Source organism: Lutzomyia longipalpis, chromosome 2 (assembly GCF_024334085.1).
Source record: "Lutzomyia longipalpis isolate SR_M1_2022 chromosome 2, ASM2433408v1".
NCBI classification, from domain to species: Eukaryota; Metazoa; Arthropoda; class Insecta; order Diptera; family Psychodidae; genus Lutzomyia; species Lutzomyia longipalpis.
The window spans coordinates 26,818,607-26,842,895 of record NC_074708.1 but is presented as its reverse complement, the minus strand read 5'-3'; the positions used below and the strand labels follow the sequence as shown (position 1 = coordinate 26,842,895).

Below are 24,289 nucleotides of genomic sequence, written 5' to 3'. Positions count from 1 at the left end.
CACTGTTAGGTATTTGAACGACTACAATTTTTTTAAACTAGAATTAAGTTTTAACGGTCAGACTTAAGGTGAGATCAGGAAGAATTGGGATTTAATGCAACTTAAAAGTCAGGCCCATGTTTGTTAAGGCCAGGCCTGGTTTCTTAAAACGGTTTATGCCAGACCAAGGGGTATTTATCTGCCGAATATTTTGACTGTTTTAGCGAATAATTTGAAGATTAGCAAATAATCACAATATTTCCAAAATATCTGAATATTCTCGTTTTCAGCTAGAATTTAGTAGGTATTTCTTCAGTATTAATTTACTACTTTTTCAGCTTAAATTTAGTCCTTTTTCCGATTGAATTTAGAACTTTTTTAGTTAGAATTTACTATATTTCCGGCGGGAATTTATTATGTTTTTGACTAGAATTTAGGACTTTTATTCATTGCATTTAATTCTTTAAATTGAATTTTCAAAAAATACCAAAATCTCGCGAATTCAAGCCGAAAGAGTATTAAATTGAATTTCACTTCTTTGGCTAGAATTTAGTAACCTACTCTTTAGGCTTTTGCTCCTCAGTCTCTACCGATTTAAGACTTTAAAAAAGGAAATGTTCATTCAGATAAACACCCCTTATGCCAAAAGATAAGTAAATTTCACTAAGTTTTAGAACAATTTTCTTAAATTCTATTCAAAAAATTCAAATCTAAAATGATTTTTTATGACCATCACTGTGATTTTTTTCTTACTAATACAAGTAATTTTTCAATTTATTTAAATTTATTGAAATCGAATATTTTTTTTATCTTTAATTCATTAAAGGAAAAACCAAATTATAGGAAATAAATCATGAAATAATAAAAAAATAATCTCAGACTTTAAAAATCAAAAAGAAATTAAAAATTATAAAAAAGATCAAACTCACTTGTTATAAACTCTTTGAGCCTCCTTATTGAGCTTCCTTGCCACTGTGACGTATTGATTCTCGATGCAGAGGCAGTTTAAATTGAACTTCCTGAACTGATTGACAATCAGTAGCATTGCAGCGGCTGTTTGGCAGTTCTCCACGAGATTCGTCATCATTTCAGCAACTTCCCGCTCAACTGCAGCCGTTTGTCGCATAAAACGCCCAAAATCCTCGGAAAAGGATTTATTTTTGCCGTCCAACGGCGAGAGTGGATTGCTGGAAAGTTCAGCAAAATTCTCCTTCATCTTCCTCCCAAAATCCTCCATTGATGCCATTACGATGCGATCGAGCACGGAGAAAGAATCCATAATGTTGAAAATCTTCTCAACCATCATCAGGCGCTCCATTAGAAGTTTCTTCTCCATAAAATTGTGCTGAATTGAACATTCCCAATCAGGGATGAGTTTGTACTTCTCCTCAAGGGTGTTCAGGAAGTTCCTCGCTGTTTCTATCCTCTCAATTAGCTTTGATCTCTCCTGAGACCACACTGAGCTGTCTTCCTCAATGTGTCGCCTACAGAGGATGACCATTTGTGTTATAAAAGCCCCAACAAATTCACAAATTTTCCTTGGAGATTGATAGTGCTGGGAATTCTCAGAGACACTCCGGATAATCTTCAGGAGGCCAGGAAATTGATTTATCACCTCCCCGGGGGATTTCTTGTGGAGATCATCAAAATATTTGCCAAGAGATTCGAGGAAAATATTTATATCGCGTGTCTCAATGAGAGAATTGTTGAGATCTTCTTTGATTTTCTTCCATTCCTGAAAATTAGGGGAAAAAAATCTTTTTATTGAGCTTTCACGTCCCGTTTTACCCCGCAATCTCCTATAAGAAAGAGAAATTTACCTTTAAGAGACGAGATTGCGCAAGAGTCAGACACTGGAGGACACTTTGAAACTCCCGGGTGTCAATTGCAGCCTCCACAAAGGTGTACTGCATCAGGACATTCTTCCAGTGAAGCATCTCACTGAGGGGACCCACTGAAGGGATCTCCCGATAAATGTGATGATTCTCAGTGAGGATTCTTCGAATCTGTACCATCCATTTGAGGAAAATCTTCTCAATTTCAAGGACTTTTTCGGGATTTTTGGACGTTTCCGCAATCACCACGTCTCGTATGAGGAAGCCCTCGAATAATTTTTGATCAATCTCCAACAGGGGCCTCTCACGGATTCTCTGATCCACCATCCGGAGATCCTCAACACAGCGCATAAATTGATCATTTACGGATGTTTTGGGGAGACAAGCTGCCTCCTCCTCCGACATGGAAGCATCAATGTTAGCTTGAACAACCCCAAGGGCATTAGATTCCACGAATCCCTGCAAATCTGCTGTGAATCTCGTAATGAGCGTCTCTCCGGATTTAAGAGCCTCAAAGGAGCGCTGATACGTGAGATCCTGATAGTTTTTCAGTGTGATCTTCTCAGTGTTATCTACCCGATAGATTAGAGCACATTTGGCTGTAAGATCCGTTGGATCCTCATTGGACATTGTCACTCTCTCAATACGAGTCCTCTGGCGCCAATTCTCCAGCGTTTCATACCGTCCTGAAGTCAGAGGAAGTTCAGCAAAGGCACCATAGGCAAAGAAGATGTGAAACTTCCCATTAACAGCACAGAAACTCCTGAAAAATGCAACGTGATCTTCGGAATCCATGTAACCCTCAGCCACCAGGTCTACGTTGATCTTCAATTGATACGCTGCCATCTCGAAGATCATTTTATGGAGCGATGTGATGGTATCTCCTCTCCGAGATCGTTCAGTTCTGTGGAGTCGCTGGAAAATCTCAAATTATTTAATAACGTTTTATTTTTTTTGAATGGGAATGGAGATCTTACCAGTTCTTCCCCAAATTCCGGGCCCTTTTTCTTTTTCAGCCACTTCCGGGCGTTTATTCCACTTCGTACCGTCCTCTCCATGATCCTTCTTTTAGTTTTATTTCTCTGTTTTTTTTCGTCTGATTTCGTAGGTTTCTTCGATTAGGGATTTCGGCAGCTTCTGCATGATTATGATATATTTTCCTGCATTTGACACTAAATATGGCATAAAAATGTATAAATTCATTAAATTTTCATTAAAAAAAACATTTTCCTGCATTTGACATATGGCATAAAAATGCATAAAGTCCTTTTTATTTTCATTTTTCCTGCATTTGACATCTGGTATGCATAAAGTCCTTTTTAAAGTTTTCACTCGGCTTCCGCTCGGCTCTCGTTCGGCTCTCGTTCGGCTCTGGCTCAATTTTTGTTGGATTTTATTTCTATTTTTATGCTGTCCTGTTAGTATCAGTGCAAATGGTCGACAAAATCGTAGCCGGCTAGGATTTTTGCCAGAAAAATGGAAAAAATCCTAGCCGGCTACGATTTTGTCGACCATTTGCACTTATACTAACAGGACAGCATAAAAATAGAAATAAAATCCAACAAAAATTACGAACACTCTGTGCCCGAGCCGAACGAGAGCCGAGCGAGAGCCGAGCGAGAGCCGAGCGAGAGCCGAGTGAAAACGCTAAAAAAGGACTTTATGCATTTTTATGCCAGATATCAAATGCAGGAAAATGTGATGAAAATAAAGAGGACTTTATGCATTTTTATGCCAGATGTCAAATGCAGGAAAATGTGTTTTTAATGAAAATAAAATAACTTTATGCATTTTTATACCATATTTAGTGTTAAATGCAGGAAAATGTGTCCCCGATGTGGGCCCGAAGGAAGGAAGACAGCCGAGGAAGGCGGGCTCAGCTCGCTGTCACAGCCGAGCGAGCCGCCCGCGTCGGTTCCATTCGGGAAGATTCGTCAAGGGGAGAAATAAATAAAATAAAATAATAATTAAATAAAATTTTTAATTCATAATTATGTGTTTCATAAAACTTAGCCAAGACTCAATCTTTTTCGGCCCACTTCAGCCCTGCCTCAAAAATGTTTTCAAATTGAACAGTTTCGCGCCAAAAGTAAAACTGACTAAATTTTATATTAGGAAATTCTCTCAGAAAATCATAAAAACATCAGAAAATTAGAAAAAACTTAAAAAATTATTAAAAACAACTCATCCCTGAATGCAAAGAAAATAGAAAGAGACAGAAAAATCAGGAAAAACCAGGAAAATTGCATAAAAATGGGAGTAAAAAAAAGAAATTCCCTCCAGCCGAGAATATTTTTCGGCGCCCACTTTGTATAAAACATATATTTCATGGAAACACAAAACATGTTGCAGCGAAACATGAAACATGTTTCACAGAAGGCAAATGTTTCACTAGTGAGAGAAACGTCATTTGAGCTTCACAAAAAAAATGTCATAAAATTGAGTTTTTTCGTGAATTTTGTGCAAAATCAGGTATTTTCTCATTGTTTTGCAACACAAACACAACGCCATGGTGCCCCCGTGTGGTGCTACGGTGAAATTTTCCCGATGGCGGGTGATTTTGTGCGAGAAAGACGAATTGAAATTTGGGTCTGCTGTCATTCTTGTTTTGGGCACACAACAAATTAATTATTTCACAATTTTACAGCTAATTTTCCCTTTTCCACCCCATTTCTGCACTTCTACCCCAGCGGGGATGCCTCGCGGTGGTGGTGGGGTGCACCCGGAAGTACCCCGGGCAGTGGGTGTGGGTGAAAAAGTGATGCTAATTTTCTTTTGTCTTCTTCTTTTTTTGGGGCCACTCGCGGGGGCGCTCCAGAAGAGACGACGACCAGAGAAATCTTTGAGAGGAATTTAAAATGCATCTGGAGAGCAACTTTGCCGCCTGCTGAGTTGCTTTGCTTTTTGCATCCGGAAGCGCGCGCCCCCATTGCAGCTTTCTCCGGAGGAACAAAATGGGTGACAAGGATATTCCCAGTGTTCCTATCACGACACTGGCTGGATTGACCAATCTATCTGACTGTGAGTCCCACATTTGCCCCACGATGGGATTTAAATGATTAATTTGGTAATTTTTTTGTGTGTTCTTTCAGTACTCAGTGAACTCCCAATAAGTGATCCAAATCTTGTCACATCGCTCCTGGATAAATCCCTTCTCTTCCATCCGCGTGTGGCGGAGGAGGCACGTAACCTCCTGGCCGTGCAGGACACTAATCGTGCTCAGCAGCTCATAAGGGCTCTTGAGCAAACAAACACGGATCACATGTAAGGATTATCCTCACTAAGTCATCTCCTGGACAATTTGTTTATTTTTTGCTTCTAATTGCAGTGAAATCCTGGACGAATTTAACGTCCCCGAAGCGTCGTCGAGTTCGACGCAAAACAACGTCCCGGAACTGCTGCAGGCCATCTACAAAATCCGGCCAAATGTCTTTCAGGAGGGAAGATCATCTTCTTCTTCTTCCTACGGTGAGTCTTTCTCTTCATTTCTTCTTTCTTGTCATTCCTCTTCGTCTACGGAAAAAAACCACAAGACACTTTTATTGCCCACTCCTTTCATTTTCTAAGAATTCTCAAAATATTCTTTAAGATGCTTTTTGGGAATGCTTGGGATGTGCTTTTGTTTTTCTGGGAAGGATTTTGAAGGCTAAATAATATTTTTAAAGTTTTTTTTTTAATTAGAAATTTGTCAAAATTATTGAAATATTTTCTCTTTAAAAAAAAATATTTTTCTTTTTTTATATTTTCTGAGTCTTTGCAATTAAATATTTGTTGGGAATTCTTTAAGAAATAAATAGTGAAATGTTCTTAAAGAATAATCTAATTGAAATTCTTATAAGAAAACTTGTCAGATTAAATAATAATAATTTTCCGGGTTTTTCGTCGGTTAAATGGGGGTTTTCATCCAGAAAAACTCACGTTTTCCAGAGCTTTCAGCTTCCTTTCGGAGCCTTCTTCAGTGGCTACAGGGAGAAGGAATTTTCCACTCACTCAAGCGTAGAAAATGTTTGTAAAAAAAATTCCTTCTCTCTGTAGCCACTGAAGAAGGCTCCAAACGGAGCCGAAAGCTCTGGAAAACGTGAGTTTTTCTGGGAGAGAACCCCCATTTAACCGAAGAAAAACCCGAAAAATCATTATTGTTTCTACACGTCGGAGAATCACTTCTTTTTCTCAGATTAAACTTTAATATAAATTTGAAATAAATTTATTTTTAAACAGTTTTAAACTACATGTTTCATGTAGCCCCTAAAAAAAATTCTAAATGTCTAAAAATTACCCTAAAAAGAGTTTTTTTCATTCGATACAATGCAATCAAATTCAATAATTTAATTTGATGTTAAAAATGTTTCTAAAACCTTTTTTTTAATATTTTTATTTAATTGTATTTAATTTACAAATAATTTGTTTTTATGTTGCATGTTTGTTTTGTTTATTTTATGTTTATTCCTTTGTAAATAAAAATTAAACAACAATTTTTCGTTTGTTTTTTTTTTTAATTAATGTTTTTAAAATTAATGTTGTTGGTAAAAAAAAAAAAGAGAAAACAAAACTCTTCCACACATACAATATTATTATGCATTCATTGTACCCATCCATTGCTTATTGTGGGTGTTTGTGTGTGCGTGATTATCACCCGGTCATTGTTGCTTCTTGCTTAGTTCAACAACAAACCCAACAACAACAACAACAACACCAGCAGCAGGTGCATCAAACGGGACATGGTGCACAGCAGCAGCAGCCGCAGCAAATGCTTCATCATCAAATACAAACAAACATGCCACAGAATCACTTAAATCAAGCACTGCAGCATCCATACAATTACATGCAGCAGCCGCAGCAGCAGCAACCACAACATTTCACAACACAATCACAAGCCATTAATCAACCATCATTCAATTCACAACAATCGGTACAATTGACAGGCGGTGCAGCTGCTGCTGGTACGAGTTCCATTGTTAACTGGGCATTGCCAGTGCAGCAACAGCAACAGCAGCAGCAGGTCTATGTGCAGCAGCAAGCGGAACAGCAACAGCAGCAGCAGGGTGTTTACATGGGGCAACAGCAACCATCTGCATCGTATCAGCAACCAAATATAATTCAGAGTACCATGAATTACGATGGTTCGGTGCTGCAGACGCAGCATACACAGCAAGCAGCATATGCTGCACTATCAATGCATCAAGGGCAGCAGCAGCAGCAGCAAGTTCATGCTGTGCAACAACCACATCCATCACCACAGGCGCACACAACGCAGCAAGTGCAGCAGCAACTCGTAATGCCGCCGCAGCAGTCACCGTATGAAGCACAATACAGTGCTGCAGCTGCTGCACAGCACAGTCAGCATCAAGCAGTGCAGCATACATCGGTGGTGGTGACACAACCACAGCGACAGACAAATGTGGCATTGAAGACACAAATACACCAGCAGAGTCAGGGGCTGCAGCAGCAGCAACAGCAGCAGGCGAATCAATCCTTCACAGTAGCTTACAATGCTATTGTGGACAATACTGTTGGGACTTTTGCGGCGCCACAACAGCAGCAGCAGCAACAGGTGCAACCACAGCAGCCGGTAATTCAACAACAACAAGCAGTGCAGGTTATCCAACAGCCGCAATCACAGGCACAGCTGCAAACGCAACAACAACAACCTCAAGCACAACAAGGGGAATCAGGTGGGGTCATTCGGCAGCTCAATGCGGAGCCACTAACGCAAAAATTGGCACCACGTAACAACGAATATCTCGCACAGCAGCAGCAGAATAAGAATTTTGATGCAAGAGGTGAGTTTTTTCTTGTTCTTTGGGAAACATTTTGAATAAAAAATTAATAAATTAATTAATTTGTTAAAAAAAAAGGACAATCTCCTGCACAAGCCGTGGATGCAGTGAGTGTTGCGGAATCTTCCAGCGTCAATACGGATTTGCGCTATCCAATGGTGAAGAACAGCAACAGCAATGTGCATCAGTCACAAGAGAAATCTCCCGATCAGCCAATAAGCAATTGTCTCCCGCCCAAGGGAATGGAGGAGGATAAAAATGGGAATTGTACGGAGAATGATAAAGCAGTGAATGTTGACGAAGAGATGGATGATGAGACTGCAAAGGCACTCGGTGGGCGATTGGCGAAAGTTTGTCTCAATCGTTTGACAAAGGAGGTGAGGAAATTCATTGAATTTCATGGCTGAAAAGTTTATTTTTTAATGATTTTTGTTGTTTGTTTTGAAGGATCTGGAAAAGACTTTGGGAGCAATACCCGAGGATGACTCTCTATTTAGTAGAATGAAGGCAAGTGAGAGGAAGCGAAAGGTGCCGCAGGTTGCAGAGAAGCCCGACGAGGAATTGAGTAAGTTCAAAGATATTTCTCTTAAAGAATTTTATTTTTAATTTAATTATTTTTAATTTTTTTTGCTTTAATTTTCGGCAGTGGGTGAAATTCACTAATCAGACAGACTTAAGAATTCTTTAAGAAAAGCTTAAGATTTTTTTTAGATTCCTAATGTTTTCTAAAGATTTTTTAAGTTTTCTGGAGAATTCCTTAAGTTTTCTTAAGGTTCCTTAAAAAAGTAAAGAATATTTTTTAAAAAAAATTAAGATTCTTTAGTTTTCTTAAGCAAAACTTAAGATTTCTTAAATAAATAGAGCTAATTGATTATTTTTTATGATTATTACGAATTTCGAAGCTCGAAGGTGAAAACTTAGAAGATTTAAGAATCTTAAGGAAACTTTAAGAATGTTAAGGAAAATTAAGACATTTTTATGAAAACTTAAGTCTGTCTAACTAGTGAATTTGATCCAGTATCAGAAAACTAAAAAGTCGGAAATTGAATATACTATGTAATTTAGGAAGTTTCGACTTTTTTAGTTAAAGGAAAATCCTTTTAAGTCAGATCACAGTTTTTATAAACCAGTATAAACTTCTTTAAGCTAGACTACAGTTTTCTTCAAACTAGGTTTAAGTTGTTAAAGCTAGTCCTAAGATTTTTAAGAAAAGTCTTTGTTGTAGACTAGACTTTAGGTTTTTTTTTTAAGATCAGACTTTTAAGGTTTCAAGGTTAGATCAGACTGAACTCAGGCCGAATTCGTCTTGAAAGTCTAACCTAAAGGAACTAAGGTTCGGTTTAAAGAAAATAGGCCTGACTTAATAAACGGCTTAGGTTTCTTAAGTCAAGCTTAAGTTTTTAACTCAAACCCTCATTTTTTTAGGTGCTTTACGATTTAAAATTCGAGGGCTACTTTGTAAAAACGGCTAAGTCGGTTTGGACTCCACACAAAGTTAGCCGGTTTTACAATGTAGCCCTCGAATTGTTTAAGATACAGCCTTTAAGGTTTTAATAGTTTTAATAGACTTAGGAAACTTGAGCTCAGCTAATAAAACTGAAGCCTGGTCTAAGAAAAATTAGGCCTGGTTTAAAAACAAAACTCAAGTCGATCCTTTTTAGCAAAACTTATAAACAAAAACCGATAGAAAATTTTTTAACAAAAAAAACTAAAAAAAAAAGTTTATAAAAATAAATTTAATTGTCTATCGAGAGATCGACGTAATTTTTTTTTTAGTAATAAGGACATTTAAAAATTTAAAAGGGAGGGGGGGGGGGGTAGGTAAAATCTCCGGGTCAGAATGTAATGTGAGGTGTTAACCCTACTTAAAGAAAAAAATGAAAGACTTTCAATGTTTGTTGGTGTTTCAGTCACAAAACCAAAATTGCGACGAATTGAGAGGGTTCTAATGCCAGTCCTGAAGAAATTGGATGACCACGAGCTGCTAAACTCGAATACATACAATCACTTTAACACCACAATGGAGAAGATTTTCGATCAACTCGATGAGACTGAAGCGAATTTAAGTTTCGGTGAGTTTTCTTTCCTTCTTCTTCTTTTTTTTCTCTTAATGATTGAAAAGAAAATATATTAATGATGAATGGACCTTGTGCAGATGACTGTGATGATAACTACGAATGCATTTCGACGGCACTACTCAACAGCATCAGTGCTGAGGCGGCAAAACTCAAGGCAAAGGGTTCCTTTGAGATGGTGCCGCAGAATAAGTTGTCACTGCTGATAACCTACGCCATGCGGAGTGTTGTCAATGCGAAGAATCTCACTGCGGGACCAGATATGCAGGAAGAGCCAATGGCACGATCGTACACCGAGAAAATTGTCAATGCACTCGAAGCATCCTTGTTGATTTGCAACATTTACAGCTGCCTCAGTGTGAAGTTCCTCCAAGAGGATAATTTGGACTTTATCATAAAGTTCGTGCAGTTTCAGCTGCGTGAGACAATTTTCCCCTCCTACGATCCCGTTTATTCGGTCGAAACAAAAAAGAAGGGTGATACGAAGAAGAAGAAGACAGCCTACGGGCAAGTACGTGGTGTTGGGAATATCTACTCAAAGATTGTCGATCTCACAAAGGTTCTCGTGACGATCTTCTCAAAGTTCCAATTTGAAGACACCATCGTTATTCACGCGTCGGCAATTGGTGTGGAGCCCTTCTTTGTGGATAACATCGATACAATGCAGTTTGTCTGTCTCGATCTCGTCACAACGGTGAGTTCTAAGAAGTTCTTTTCTGTTTTTTTTTTAATACAGTCAGGTATTGATTAACGTCGCATGGGATATACTCTTTCCACTCATTATTATTAATGGGTGGAAAGAGTATATCCCATGCGACGTTAATACCTGACTGTAACTTTAAAATTGTTTTTAAAATAAGATTATTTTATTGAAAAATTCTCTTCATTTAGAGTTAAATTAATTTTAAGGGAAAATGGGGCGAAATGAATGGATTTTTCTTCGTTAATTTAATTTTTTAATGATTGTTAAAAAACGTTTGAAAATCTTTTCAATAAATCTTTATTTTCTATCATTTTCTAACGTTTGCTGCATTTAATAAATTATCCAAATGTTCTAACATTTGAAAAATTATCTCTTAATAGTTTAAAAAAGAAATTATCCTTAAATTTCGAAAGTTTTTAAAGGCCGTCCCTAAATTCAAGAAAATTGAAAAGTTATCCCAAAAGTTCTAACGTTTAATAAACTATCCAAGATTTTTTTTTTAATTTCAAAAACTATTCCAGAATATCGAACATTTAGCAAAATTTTGTCTTAAAGACTTCTCTTCTTGGTTTAGAAAAAAATTATCCTAGAATTTCTAACGTTTGGAAAATTATCCTAAAACGTTAAGAATCGAAAAAATATCTCAGAATTTATAATTCTTTAATTCTAATTTATTTTTTAAATCTTAACCTTTTAAAAATTTTATCGGGAATTTCTAACATTAGGAAAATTATTCTAAAAGGCATAAGAATCGTAAAAATGTCTCTGAATTAATAATTCTTTAATTCTAATTTATTTTTTAAATCTGAATATTTTTAAATTTTTTTTTTGGAAGTTCTTGGAAAATTACCATAAAATGATACGAATTATGAAAAAAATATCTCAGAATTGATAAATTCTTAAATAACTTCTTGGATGTTCTAACATTTGAAAAGTTAAAACTAGATCTTGGAAAAGTTATTCAAGAATTTTCTCTTAGAGCTCAAAAAATATCAGAAATATTCTTTTAAAGTTGTTATCCAAGAATTCCTAACGTTTGCTTAAATCTCTGGAAACTTAAGAGTTTGAAAAGTTATCCAATTATTTCTTTCAGAAATGGGAAAGTTATTCCAAAATTTCAATTTCTCGAAAATTCTTCAAGTATTTCTAACATTTTGCTCATAAATCCAGAATTTTTAGAGTTTTTAAGGCTATTCCAGAATTTCTAACGCTTTGAAAGGTATCCTAAATATCCTAAAATGCTAAAAAGTGAACAAAAAATCGGAATTTATAAAACTTTAAATAATTTCTTAGATTTTCTATAATTTTTAAAATGATTCAAGAATTCTAAATTTCAGTCAATTATCCTAGAATTTCTAATGTTTATGAATTATTGCAAAAATTTCTGACGTTAAAAAAAACTACCCTAAAATTCTTAAAGTTTGTAAAATTAAGTCTGAATTATCAATATTCGAGATATTATCCAGGAATTTCTTTTAGGCTTAACAAGCTTAAAAAGTTTTCACAGAACTTTTGTGATTTGAAAAGTTATCCAAGAATTTTCTTTTAGAACTCAAAAACATCATCAAAAAAAGAAGAAGAAAAGAATTGATCAAATCATTATCCAAGAATTTCTAACGTTTGCTTAAATGTTCGGAAACTTTGGATTTGGAGTTTGAAATGTTTATCCATGAATTTCTTTAAAAGCTTTGTTATCACAGAATTTCCCACGTTTGAAAAATTCTCTCAGAATATCTTGAATAAAATTGAAAAATCAATTTTAAAGAATTCTTAAAACTGAAATATTGGGCCTAATTCAGCGACCAAGAAACCCTTGAAATTCACTTGAAATCTTGAAATTTCAGTACAAAATTCAAAGATTTCAATGGTTTCTTGATCGCTGAATTAGGCCCATTTTTCTAATAATTTTATCGATTAAAAGAATTATCCTAGATTTTCAGACGTTTCCCATTTATATCCAAACTTTACAAAGACTTTTTTAGTTTTACAAAAGAAAAAAAATTCAATCAAAGAAATAAAGAAAATTCGAGGAAAAATAAGAAAAACAGACTAAGTTTCCAATTAAAAATCGAATTTAATTAAAAAAAAAAACAATTTCTTGTAATTATATTTACTAACTTAAATTTTTACAAAATTAAGAGAATTAATTTGAAAAATGAAACAAAATACAATAAAAAACATTTTGTTTGTAGATCTTCAAAAATGAAAAATACTCGAAACATCGAAATAACATTCTGGGTGACATCCTGACGTCCCTGGATCGTCTGCATGGCTCAAAGAAGATGCTGCGACCGTACAAGTTGGCCAATAACGGTGGGAACATTCAGATGGTAACTGCACTGGTGCTGCAGCTCATTCAGTGCTCCGTCGTACTTCCGGACAGTATGTGCGAGGGTACGAATCACAAGAAGCGCCACAATAGTAGCGGCGACCAGAAGCCACGTGCGGACAAGGATTTGTTTGTGTCGGAGAAGTATGAGACGGCAAAGTGCATTGGGGGGAATTTCCTGCAGACTTTCCTGAGTAAATGCAAACCACGCTCCGGGGAGACGGATTTCCGGCCGTTGTTTGAGAATTTCATTCAGGACTTGCTGACGACGGTGAATAAGCCCGAATGGCCCGCAGCGGAGCTCCTCCTGAGCCTGCTGGGGCGTCTGCTGTACAGGAATATGTCCGATAAGTCCGTTGAGCAGAGCATTAGGTTGGTTTCGTTGGAGTATTTGGGTCTTGTGGCGGCACGCCTGCGGAAGGATACGGTGGAGTCGCGGTGCAAAGTGAGCACGATGGATCAGCTGATAAAGTACATAAAGATTGAGCAGGAAAAGGAGGGAGATGTGGCGAATGTGGACTCAATTGCGCAACTTGATCCCGATGAGGAGCGCGTGGAGTTCCTGCAGAAGATCCTGCTGGACTTTTTGGCTGTGAATGCGCACGAGGATAATATTTGGGATCATGCGAGGCATTTCTATCTCACACAGTGGTACAGGGATATCATGAATAGGAAGAAGGAGATTGCCGAGGGCAAGAAGGGCTATGCCACACGAAAGACGCCCAAAAAGAAGCGACGAAGTGAGTTTGAAAAATCAAAATTTTTATTGAAGATCTTTTTATGCTAAAATTAATATTTTTTTTAAAACAGATAATTCTGAATCAACGGAGAGCGATGACGATGACGAGAGTGATGATGATGTTGTTGAGGTGGTGGTGGCGGAGAAGAAAAAGGGCACAACGGCGGTGGATCAGGAATTGAATCTCGAGATCTTTCGTATCCTCGATCAGAGGAAAAAGTACCTCATTAATAATATAAAATCATACTCACTAAACAGCTTTGCCGTGCAAGATGTAAAGACGTACATTGACTACAATAATGCTCAATTAATTGCCCAATATTTGAGCAGTCGACGATCCTTCTCGCAGAGCTTTGATCTCTACCTGCGAACAATAATAAATGTCGTGTGGGAACAATCAATTGCCATTCGCACAAAGGCAATCAAGTGCTTGGGGAACATTGTGGAGGTGGATCCGTCGATACTCAAGCGCAAAGACATGCAAATTGGGGTTAATAACAAATTTCTCGATCAATCGATCGCCGTACGAGAGGCTGCTGTAGATTTAATAGGAAAATATGTGTTGACTAGTCCTGAATTGATTAATCAGTATTATGAGACGCTCTCATTTCGCATTCTGGTGAGATTCTTTCTCATTTCTTTCTTTCTTTTCTTTTTTTTTTAGAGAGAACTTGTTTAAAAATCTTCTTTTGCAGGACACGGGCGTTTCAGTGCGAAAGCGCGTCATCAAAATTCTCCGTGACATCTGCCTCGAGTATCCGGACTTTGAGAAAATCCCCGAAATTTGCGTCAAGATGATACGACGCGTGAACGACGAGGAGGGCATTCAGAAGCTCGTAACGGAAGTCTTCCTCAACATGTGGTTCTCACCGTGCAACACAAGCGACAAGGCGGCAATTGAGCGGAAAATTACCCAAATAACTGACGTTGTCAGCTTCTCATTTGAGAATACGCAGTGGCTCGATGGGCTTCTCAGGAGTGTGAGTACTTTTACGGAATTATATTTAATTACCGACTTTATTTACCCCATTGGTGGCTATATTTACCCGCAGAGTTTAAAGGAAAAGCTCGAAAACTCATATTTCCCGGGGAGATAGCGAAAAGTGGTCTGAGACAAAGTTGTAGGCCAGGAAATTTCCTATAAGAAAGACATAACGAGGAAATTTTCTCGCCCGTGGGGAATCCCGCAGATAAGGATTTATGTAAATCTTTTCTTTCCTTACAATTCGTCAGTTATAAAGATTTTTGGTATTCTGGGAAAAATCTTATAAGATTTTGACATTTTATTTCTTTCTTTATTCGGGGTTTTTGAAAGAAAATTACTTCAAGGGATCTTTCTGAATATTTTCTAGAAAAACTAGAATCCTACAAAAACTTTTAAGTTGTTAGAAAAGAAAAGAATTTAATTAGAATCAATCCTTTATTCTCTCTTTATTTGATTTTATTTTTGAACATTCTCTTAAATTTTTTGAGCTAAAGAAATTGCCAAGAAATTCGGGAAATTTGTTTATTTTTCTTAAATTCGTAAAATCTTTTGAGAAAATTTATTTATTTCCTCTTTTATACAATTTTATTATATTTTTTGTTGAAAATTTAACATTTCAAATAATATTGCAATATTTTCTTTCTTTCTAAATTCTAAAAAAGTAACAAAAAGTACGTTTAAGAGGTTTTTTTTTTTATCAAAAATCTGTTGAGAAATTTTATTAATTTCTTTTATAAAATGTTACTTTCTTTACTTTTTGATGAGTTTAAAATATTTTTAATTCATAGAAATGAATAGTAAAAAAAGTTTTTTTTTGTTAAGAAAGAAAGTTCTTTTATAATGCCATCTATTAAGATTAATTTGATAATTCTGAGCCATCTTTTGGGTAATTTTTTTTTAATTAGTTTATCATCTATATAAATTATTTAACGTTTATTTTTGTAAAAAAAAAAATACAAAAAAACAATGTTCTTATTGCTTTTTCAAATCAAAAATCTATTCTTCTTAAGTTATGTTTTAAAAAAGTTATTTTTAGATTTAAAAAAAATGGTTGAACAATCTAGAAATTCCATTAAACAGATCATTTCCTGGAATTAATTTTACAAAAAATATGTCATTTAATGGGAATTTGAAAAGTTTTATCAGCACCATCTATTGAGGTTTTCAATATTTTTTATTACCAAATCTAATAAATAGAAAATTCTTTAATTTTTAAAGAATATTTCAATAATGTATTTGTAGAATTATTTTAAATAATTACTATTCATTCCATAAAGAATTTTAAAAGTTTCTCACTGCTATCTATTGAGAATATCAAAATTTTTGTATAGCGCCATCTATTGAGAAAACTAAAGATCCCTTTTGGACAAATTCTTGGTCAACTTTAACACTCATTTCGGTCAATAAAAAAATCAATAGATGCGCCATCTATTGAGAAAACTAAAAGCCACTAAATGACAAATTCATGGATTTCCTTTGCAAATCACCTTTCGACTTATTTAATCTTTTTTTTTCACCCTCCACACCATCGGTAGATATTCAAACCAAAAGAGAATAAAGAAGACACAACAAAGACACCAAAAGAACCACCAAAGCAAATTGTCACGGCGTGTGAGCAAATTGCCGATGGTTTGGTGGATGCAATAATGAAGTTGGAGGGAACGGATAGTCGCAAATTGCTTGGGTGCATCACAACGGTGCACTTGTTTGCCAAAATACGTCCGCAACTTCTTGTCAAGCACGCCATCACGCTGGAGCCGTATTTGAATATAAAATGCAACAATTCCAACAATATGGTGAAATTCATGAGTTGTGTGGCGGAAATTCTCGAGCATGTTGTACCACTCATGGAGCATCCCAGTGATTCCTTCCTTGCCGATCTTGAGGCGCACCTAACGATGCTCATTGTGACGCAGAGTAGTAGGACAGTTGTGAGCAGTTGCATCTCCTGCTTGGGTGCCATTGCGAATAAACTCACGAAGAACTACGCTCTCATTCGGGATTGTTTCAAGAAGTAAATTAATTCTCTCTGTGTTTTTGCTCCTGATCAATTTAAGAGGCTAAAGGCATTTTTCTGTCCTGTTTTGTTGCTGTTGTAGGTTCTTCTATCCAACCTTGGTGGCGTGCAAGGAGAAAGTGCAACAGAATCCATCATTCTCCCTCGAGATGGCCTTCAAATCGTCCAGCTTCCGTCGAAGTATCTTCATTGTTGGGCTCCTCATGCGCTATTTTGATTTCAACATACCCGAAGTCTACGGGGAGGGCAGTCGAAATGCGCTACCGGCAAAGATTTGCGATGAAGTCTTCAATACCTTCATGTTTTACGTTGTTTGCAATAATTTGGACATCAGGAAGGAGATTCTCAATGCTCTGGGGTATTTTTGTGTGAAAAATTACGAATATCTCACAATGCCGGAGCTAAAGGACTTCTACAGGGATCTCCTAACGTCTGACACAGTTCTCACGGAGATTAAGGTGACTGTTGTGAAGAATATTCTGCTTTACCTCAATGAAGAGGATCTCCGGATGGATCTAAGTGAGAAGGAATGTAAGTAGAGAAGTTTTTTTCTTTTAAAAAGTAGGAAAAGGGACTTAAAATAAAAATATTTCTGGTTAAAGGGGAGAGTCAGGCAAAGAAGGAAGATCTGAAGGAGATGGGCGATCAAAAGGCGGGAATGGCGTCGAGAGTTATTCAGTTGTACCTGAAGGAAATAATGAATTGTTTCCTATGTCGTGACATTAATTTGCGCATTTGGTCGATGAAAGTTGTCGATGCTGTTCTCACGCAGGGTCTCGTGCATCCCATCCAAATAGTACCTTACCTCATTTGCTTGAGTACAGACTCGGAAGGATTGGTGAGTCCTCAGATCAGATCAAAATGCTTTTCATTTACTAAAGGAAAGCAAATTGTCTCTGTTTAGGTCTCAAACTCAGCTGATCGGCATCTGCAGGATATTGAGAAGCAATATCCGGGCTTTATTAATATGAAAGCTCAATCAGGGATTCAGCTTTCGTATGATCTTCAGCAATTATTGCAGGTCAATGAGAAGACACGGATCGTTCGAGGATTCAGGTAAAGAAAAACTAGAAAAAGAAGATTTTTAGAAGAATCTTTAGGAACTAAAAGAATTTTTTTTTGGGGGGTAAACAGAGAAAAATCAAAAGACGAACCACCGTCAGCACTTACGGGTTTCCTGTATACACTCCTACGGAATGCAAAGCCACAGAGGAGGGCACTTATTCAGTCCATTATAAAGCGTTTTGACGATCAGAGAATAAATCTGCGTCAAATGCTCTATCTCAGTGACAATTTGGCTTACTATCCGTATGCCGTACAGGATGAACCGCTCTACATTATTCATCAGATTGACGTTGTGGTCACGGTGACGGGGACGAATTTGCTGAGTAACTTCCGCGAAGGACTCAAGCAAGTTCAACCAGAAAATCCAGCCGAAGAACGTGAGTTTTCTTTTTTATTTTTCTTTATTGGTTGATCATTATTTCTGTTTTTAGTCATTTTGTTGATAACAGATCAGATGATCTTAGTGGTGTTCTTAACAATGTTCTTGGGTGATTTTAGTCATGTGTTCAGCAGCTTTGATGCCTGACCTTACTTCTGTATTTAACTACTTTGATGCCTGAATAATTTTCGTTTTTTGCAAATTGATTTTAACAAATCCTTAGTCTTGTTAGTAGCTATAATGCCTGACTTTAGTCAGGCCGGATTTTTATTTAGGAGCTTTCTAGTTTCATCTAAACATGTGCTTAGGAGCTTTCTTGCATGATTTATTCCAGTTCTTTAGAGATTTGTTTCCTAAATTATTACCGTCCTTAGTAGCTTTCTTGGCTGATCTATTCCTTCTTTTACGAGCTTTCTTGGTTTAACTTTTTGAATTTTTGAACTTGGTTTATCAATTCCCGTTCTGAAGGGCTTTGTTGTCTGACCTGATTTCATAAAATCCTTAATCTTGTTAGAAGCTTTGTTGTCTGGCTTTAGTCAGACCGAATGGTTTTCTTTGCAACTTTCTAGTTTCATCTATTACTGTTTTTAAGCCAAGAAAACTACTAAGAACGGGAATAAATTAGGCAATAAAACTCTTAAGATCAGGAATATATCTGGAAACAAAAAAAAACTTCAGAACAGGAATGGATCAGGAAACAAATCTCTAAAGAATTGAAATAAATCATGCAAGATATCTGCTAAGTATGGGACTAGATAAGACAAAATAGTAGCAGGGAATACGACTAAGATTATGCAAAACACTTTGAATCTGAAGGGCAGTATTCCTTACTACTTTGTTGTTTCATCTATTCCCGTACTTAGCAGCTTTCTTGCATGATTTATTTCAGTTTTTTAGAGATTTGTTTCCGGATCTATTCTTATTCATAACGCCTTTTTTGGCTGATCTATTCATGTTCTTATGAGCTTCCTTAGCCAATCTCTTTCTGTTGTTTTAGTGGCTTTGTTTTCTTCTGATTTCTTCCCCTTTTTTTAGTTTACTTTTCAAGTTTTTCTTTTCTCTATTTCCTGATTTATTCCAGTTATTAAAAGCTTTGTTGCTTGATATGTTCACCTTCTGATGTTTCTTGTTTTCAGATGTATTCCTGTTCTTAATAGTTTTGTTGCCTAATTTATTTCCTTAGTAGCTTTCTCAGCTGATCTATTCCAGCTTTTAAGAGCTTTCTTTGCTGTCCTACTACCGGTTTTAATAGCTTTATTGGCTGATCTATTTCTGTTCTTAAGAGCTTTCTTGGTTTGTCAATTCCTGTACTATGTAACTTTCTTGGCTTATCTATTCCTGTTCATAACACCTTCCTAGCCTGATCTATTCCTGCTCTTAGCAGCTTTATTACCAGATCAAATGTAGTGTTTAAGGCCTTCTTTGCGGTTCTATTCCCATTTTTAAGAGCTTTCTTGGTTTGTCAATTCCCGTTCTGAAGTTTTTTGTTGTCTGATCTATTCCTGTTCTTAGCAGCTTAGCAGGCTTATAAGCCTTTCACAGCACATTAACGCTACAATGAAAAACACTTGAAAAGATCTAAATCTATCTTGTTATTCACAATAGAACAAAATATCCTGGATGATGACGATGATGATGACAAAGAGGCCATCTTGAGTCGTCTTCCTGAGGATTTGGCTGATCTCCAGAATTGCATAACGTCAGCTCAGGGTTGTATGCTCCTGTTGTTGTTGAAGCAACATCTTAAGGATTGCTACGGAATCACTGATAGGTAATTTTGTTGTCTCTCCTCAATCTCTCGTTGTTTGGCTTAAGAAGAGCTAGAAGGTTTATTGTTTTTTCTGGATGTTTTTTTTTTTGCAGTAAAATAAATCGTTACTCACCGTCAGAACCTGCCAAAATCTACGAGAAAGCAATGCAAAAGCGTGCAATCTTAGAATTTAATCCAAAGTCAACGATTGACTTGATCAAAGAGGAAGATTCCATTGAGATGGAGGTGGATGAGAATGTGAGGAAGAAGCTCGTTGATAGATATCTGGATGTAAGTTTTTTTGGGATTTTTTTTTCATGAGTTTTTGTTGATTTTTTTTGCTGGTTTTTTTGTAGTTCAAACAGTTGATGCTGAAGTTGGATCCAGAAGATTCAGACGATGATGACGATACAAAGCCACCAATGACAACGGTTGTTGATTTTGAGCAACAAATTGACACATTTGGCGCAACGCCCCATGTAAATAACGTAATGAACAACTCCGTGCAGCCAAATGCCGTGAATAATGTCGTTAATTCGACAAATGTGAGTTAAGAAATGAATTTTTGAGGAGAAGAAAAAGTTTTTAATGAAATTTCTGGTTTTTTTTCTTTGGAGCAGCAACAACCATCCTTTACGCAATCAGGTACCGATCAACACGCAACGTCACACCAAGCACACAATCAAGTGACAACAAAGACACCAATTAAGGCGACTCCAGTGAAGAAACCACCTCCGAGGAAGGCGCACACGAAGAAGAAGAAGAAAATTGTATCTTCCAGTGAAGAAGAAGACTACGACAACAGTGATAGTGATTATTTATAAATCCTTAAGGGAAGACGTGTTGCAAAAAAAAAGAGTGAGAAAGAATGGAGAAAAAGGACAATTAAAGGACTCGTTAAAGGAGCAAAATAAAAAGAAAATTTCAAGTGCGCGAGTATTCCAATTTATTTGTGTAATAAAAATAGAATTTTATTTCCCAAATTTAATTTCAACTAAAAAAGAAAAAGAATTTTAATAAAAAGAAAATGAAATAAGAGGTGTTAGTTGTAAGATATTTTATACATAAAAGAAAATGAAGAACCTCCTAAATTAAATGAAAAAGAAAAAAAAAGAGAAAAACTTTCTTAAAAAAATATAAAATAAATAAAATTTAAATGTATAGAGGAAAATCATAAATATATTACCCAACACACACATTTACTAAATTAACATTTATATATAAAATAAAATAAGGATAGTAGAGATTTTAAATATATATTATATATAAAAATATAACCCCCCCTCTTACCTATATATAGAACGTGTGTAGAGAATATAATTTAAATGAAAGAAAAAAAGGAATCATAAGAAAAAGGGCAAACGGAACTTAATTTATTCTATCGAAATTATTTTTTTTTAATTAATAATAAATAAATATAAAAGAAAATTCATTGAGGGAAGTCTTCGTGTGAGAGAGAAAAGAGAAATTTTAATGTAGAAAGAGAGAGAAAAAAATATTAGATTAATCCACAATTTACGGTGAAGTTATTGAAGGAAAAGCAAGTCTTTAGAATTTAGTGAGAAAATAACTTTAAAAGAAAAATCCTTTCCTCCTTATTATTTCCTTTCATCAGTGAGAGTTTTCCTTTTTCATTTAAAATAAATCGTAAATTTTTAGTGCGAAATTTATTATTTCATCGCGGAATTTATAAAATAATAATAAAAAAGAAATATTTATGACGAGAAAAAAATCACAAAAAATCCCTTTGAAAAAAAAAAAAGAAATTTAATGTGTTTTCTATTTTTATATGTGTAAAATTTAATAATAAAACAAAATTAGAAAGAAATGATAACTTTTAGAAGGAAGCGTGAGAGAGTGAAAAAAAAATATCAAGATGTATTAAAAATGCCCTCAAAGCAAAAGAAAAAAAATTAATTTATTGAAAAAAATGATGAGATAGTAAATTTTCACACAGATAAGAAAATCTAAAAATATATATATATATATTATAAAAAACTCGAAATTATGCGGAAAAATCGCGTTAAAATTAAAAATTGTATTAAAGATAAAAAATAAATGGAAAATAATTAAATGAAAAACACCCCCACATACACATAAAACAATCACAACTCATTAAAAAAAATTTGTATAAAAAACAGAGAAGATGAATTGAGAAAGAAGAATTCTGTAAAAATAGTTTCAATTGAGAAAATTGTGACTTATTGTGAGAAAAAATAAATAAAACAACAAAAAAATAATTAAAAAGAAAAAAATGTAGTAAGGTCGGGGACAATGGGGGGATGAATTATGTATAAAAAAAAAGAAATGCAGACGAAATATAAATTGATGAATTAATGAGAGAAGTTTTTTACTTGAAGGCATCGTCTCCTCCACTAATGTCCCTTTAATCGATTAAGGGTAACTGGGGTAAAATGGTGAATTTGAAAAAAAAATAAGAATTAATATCTCAAGAAGCAGTGAGAGCTAATCTGTCTAATTTTATCAGTAGTTGCACTTTATACTCCTGCCTAAGCCTAGAAAGTTTCATAATAATTGATTCAATATTTTGGCTTTTATTTGAAAAACAAATTTTTCGAACCTCAAAGTTACTCTGACCTCTCAACTAAAAATTAAGTTTTGGCGAAATTCTTTGCAATTTTTTTTTATCCAAATGCATTTTTAGACAGAGTAACTATTGCTAAACACGAATCTAATCTGAATTTTACGAAAAAATTTTCCGAGTTTTCCCGTAAAACACTGATAGTAAAAAGTACGGCTTGGGGCAAAATGGTGAATTTGGTGTTTTTTTAAAATAACTTTTCAAATTTTTGAAAAAATAATTTCCCTTAATTAGTAAAACTATTATATACAATTTGGGATGTTTAATCACTCACTATTACCAATTTTCATAAACTAAAAAAATAAAAAAGGCAATTTCTTAAATTTAACCTTTGCTATCTACACATAGTATTACAAAGAAGGGCGAAAGTGCCCAAATCGTTTCGGCCCTTCCTCATTTGAGGGGAAGGTAGATGGCGCATGAGGTCTTTTTAAGGAAATTTGGGGGTAAGTGAAATGCAAGGAGGACCTTCCTCCCATTCATAAGATCATTTGCTTTCGAGCGCTCATGGTGATCACTTGAAGGGTCGCATGAGCTGAGCGTTTTTTCTATATGAACTTTTTTTCTGTATGGACTTTTTTCTGTATGAACTTTTTTTTTGTACCTACGATGAGTGGGTTGTAGAAGAGGTGCACAAAAAAGGACTGAAGGAAGAAAAATGTACACGGAGTTGAGTTCAGATCTTGCAACATTTTTGGTTGTACATGAGTGGGAATGAACAGAAATACATTTTCTTTCCCTTTTGCACAATGAGATCTTCCAAAGTCTCGAAGAACACAAATTTTGTCTTTTCGAGCAAAATTCTGCCTCAAACACGCTGGCTCATTCAACACGAGCTGATATTGTTACTAATGAATTTAAAATACTTGATATGAACTTTTATTTACTTTTTTTTTTAATTTTTTAGAAGTTTCTTTAATCTCTTTTTGAGTCAACTTTGAATCAAAAATTTTCTTCTAAAGGTTAGTAAAATAAAAGAAAAAAAATTAAATTAAAAAAATTGAGTTGATTAAAATATAGACCAGAATAATATAAATTCTATTTGTCAGTTTAACGAATAAAGTGAACACAACTTTTATACTTTTCAGCGATGTTTCGGCATATTTTTTGTCGCATCTTTAGGATTTATAAGTGTGAAATTGTATGGATTATCGGACAGAAAACTTTATATAATAAATAATTAAGTCAAGATATTTTCCTCGATAGGTCAATCTAATGTAATATTTTCGTCCTAGAATTTTTTAAAGGCCATTTGAGGGAATATGAGGTTTAAATAAAGTTGATGGTATTTTCCGACATTGGAAATGGTTTTTCACCTAAGATATTATTTGCAGTTTCTAATCTCACTTCTCATCTGTTAATCCGTTACTGCATTTTACTTTTCAAACCACTAAAACAGAGAAGCATACAAAATCTACCATGATATTTTTGGTATGGAAGGCGAGAAAATACCTATCTATATAATAAAGAAAGGTCTATTTGTTGGTAATCGTCCATTCTGTACAGCTATACAACTCTACATTGTTTGACCGATCGTGATGAAATTTGATACAGAGGCCTCTTATATCAGAAGATTTTAAACAGCCGTATTTATTTCCCTTTAAACCACATTCGAGTAGCCTAATTTTTACCAATATTTTAGAATTTATCTAAAATTTTCGCGAAGCGCAACTAATCCCCGCGAAGCGAGACGAGGTAAATTGGAGCGAAGCGACTCCATACTGTTTACATTAGCGACTAAATTCGCCCCAAGTGACATGTTCAGATTAAAATAATTATACTGACTGAGAAATCCCTTTAAGTTAGTAAAAACCACTCATCCGTTTCGTATTCTGCACTACCCAGCTAATGAAGAAATATAAAGATTTAAAAAGCGCTAAAAGAAAAATATTTTAGAATATTTTTTTCTTAACATGCGAAAAGTATTTTTGGAAGCCTCAAAAAAATTCTTTTTTATTCTTAAAATATTAATCTGACTATCTTTTCAACATAATGATGTACTCGATGTACTACTTCAAACACAATTATAAATCCTAAATTCCAAGTAGCACTAT

General features: G+C 35.1%; 2 protein-coding genes across 3 annotated transcripts in view; one reads left to right on the top strand and one right to left on the bottom strand.

Moving 5' to 3' along the window:
- LOC129791218 (dynein axonemal heavy chain 8-like) overlaps positions 1-2,897 on the bottom strand; it is a 31,840-nt gene extending 28,943 nt beyond the window's left edge. The window contains exons 1-3 of the mRNA XM_055829287.1: positions 2,792-2,897; positions 1,800-2,729; positions 909-1,714 (exon numbers count right to left, since the gene is read on the bottom strand). Coding sequence (XP_055685262.1) covers positions 909-1,714; positions 1,800-2,729; positions 2,792-2,872 — 1,817 coding nt within the window. The 5' untranslated portion in view covers positions 2,873-2,897. The remainder of the gene's footprint in view (positions 1-908; positions 1,715-1,799; positions 2,730-2,791) is intronic.
- A 1,303-nt stretch (positions 2,898-4,200) lies between these two features.
- Positions 4,201-21,970, top strand: LOC129789826 (nipped-B protein). Of its 2 annotated transcripts, none has more exons than XM_055826869.1 (21): positions 4,201-4,286; positions 4,633-4,835; positions 4,907-5,078; positions 5,143-5,282; positions 6,737-7,594; positions 7,670-7,968; positions 8,039-8,156; positions 9,502-9,663; positions 9,747-10,360; positions 12,562-13,438; positions 13,509-14,056; positions 14,133-14,417; positions 15,958-16,436; positions 16,522-16,970; positions 17,042-17,277; positions 17,344-17,495; positions 17,574-17,881; positions 19,489-19,654; positions 19,747-19,924; positions 19,990-20,178; positions 20,254-21,970. In XM_055826869.1, exons 2-21 carry the CDS (start codon positions 4,769-4,771, stop codon positions 20,455-20,457), a joined length of 6,501 nt encoding a protein of 2,166 aa, XP_055682844.1. In that variant the 5' UTR covers positions 4,201-4,286; positions 4,633-4,768; the 3' UTR covers positions 20,458-21,970. The 2 variants fall into 2 exon arrangements, with proteins under 2 accessions (XP_055682844.1, XP_055682843.1); XM_055826868.1 differs by having other exon boundaries at positions 6,473-7,594.
- Positions 21,971-24,289: the final 2,319 nt, after the last annotated feature.

Coding starts and splice junctions, on each gene's coding strand:
- LOC129789826 (XM_055826868.1), top strand. CDS start 4,769: ATGGGTGACAAGGATATTCCCAGTGTTCCTATCACGACACTGGCTGGA. Junction 8,157..9,501: donor GAAGCCCGACGAGGAATTGA/GTAAGTTCAAAG, acceptor TTGGTGTTTCAG/TCACAAAACCAAAATTGCGA. Junction 10,361..12,561: donor GTCTCGATCTCGTCACAACG/GTGAGTTCTAAG, acceptor TTTTGTTTGTAG/ATCTTCAAAAATGAAAAATA.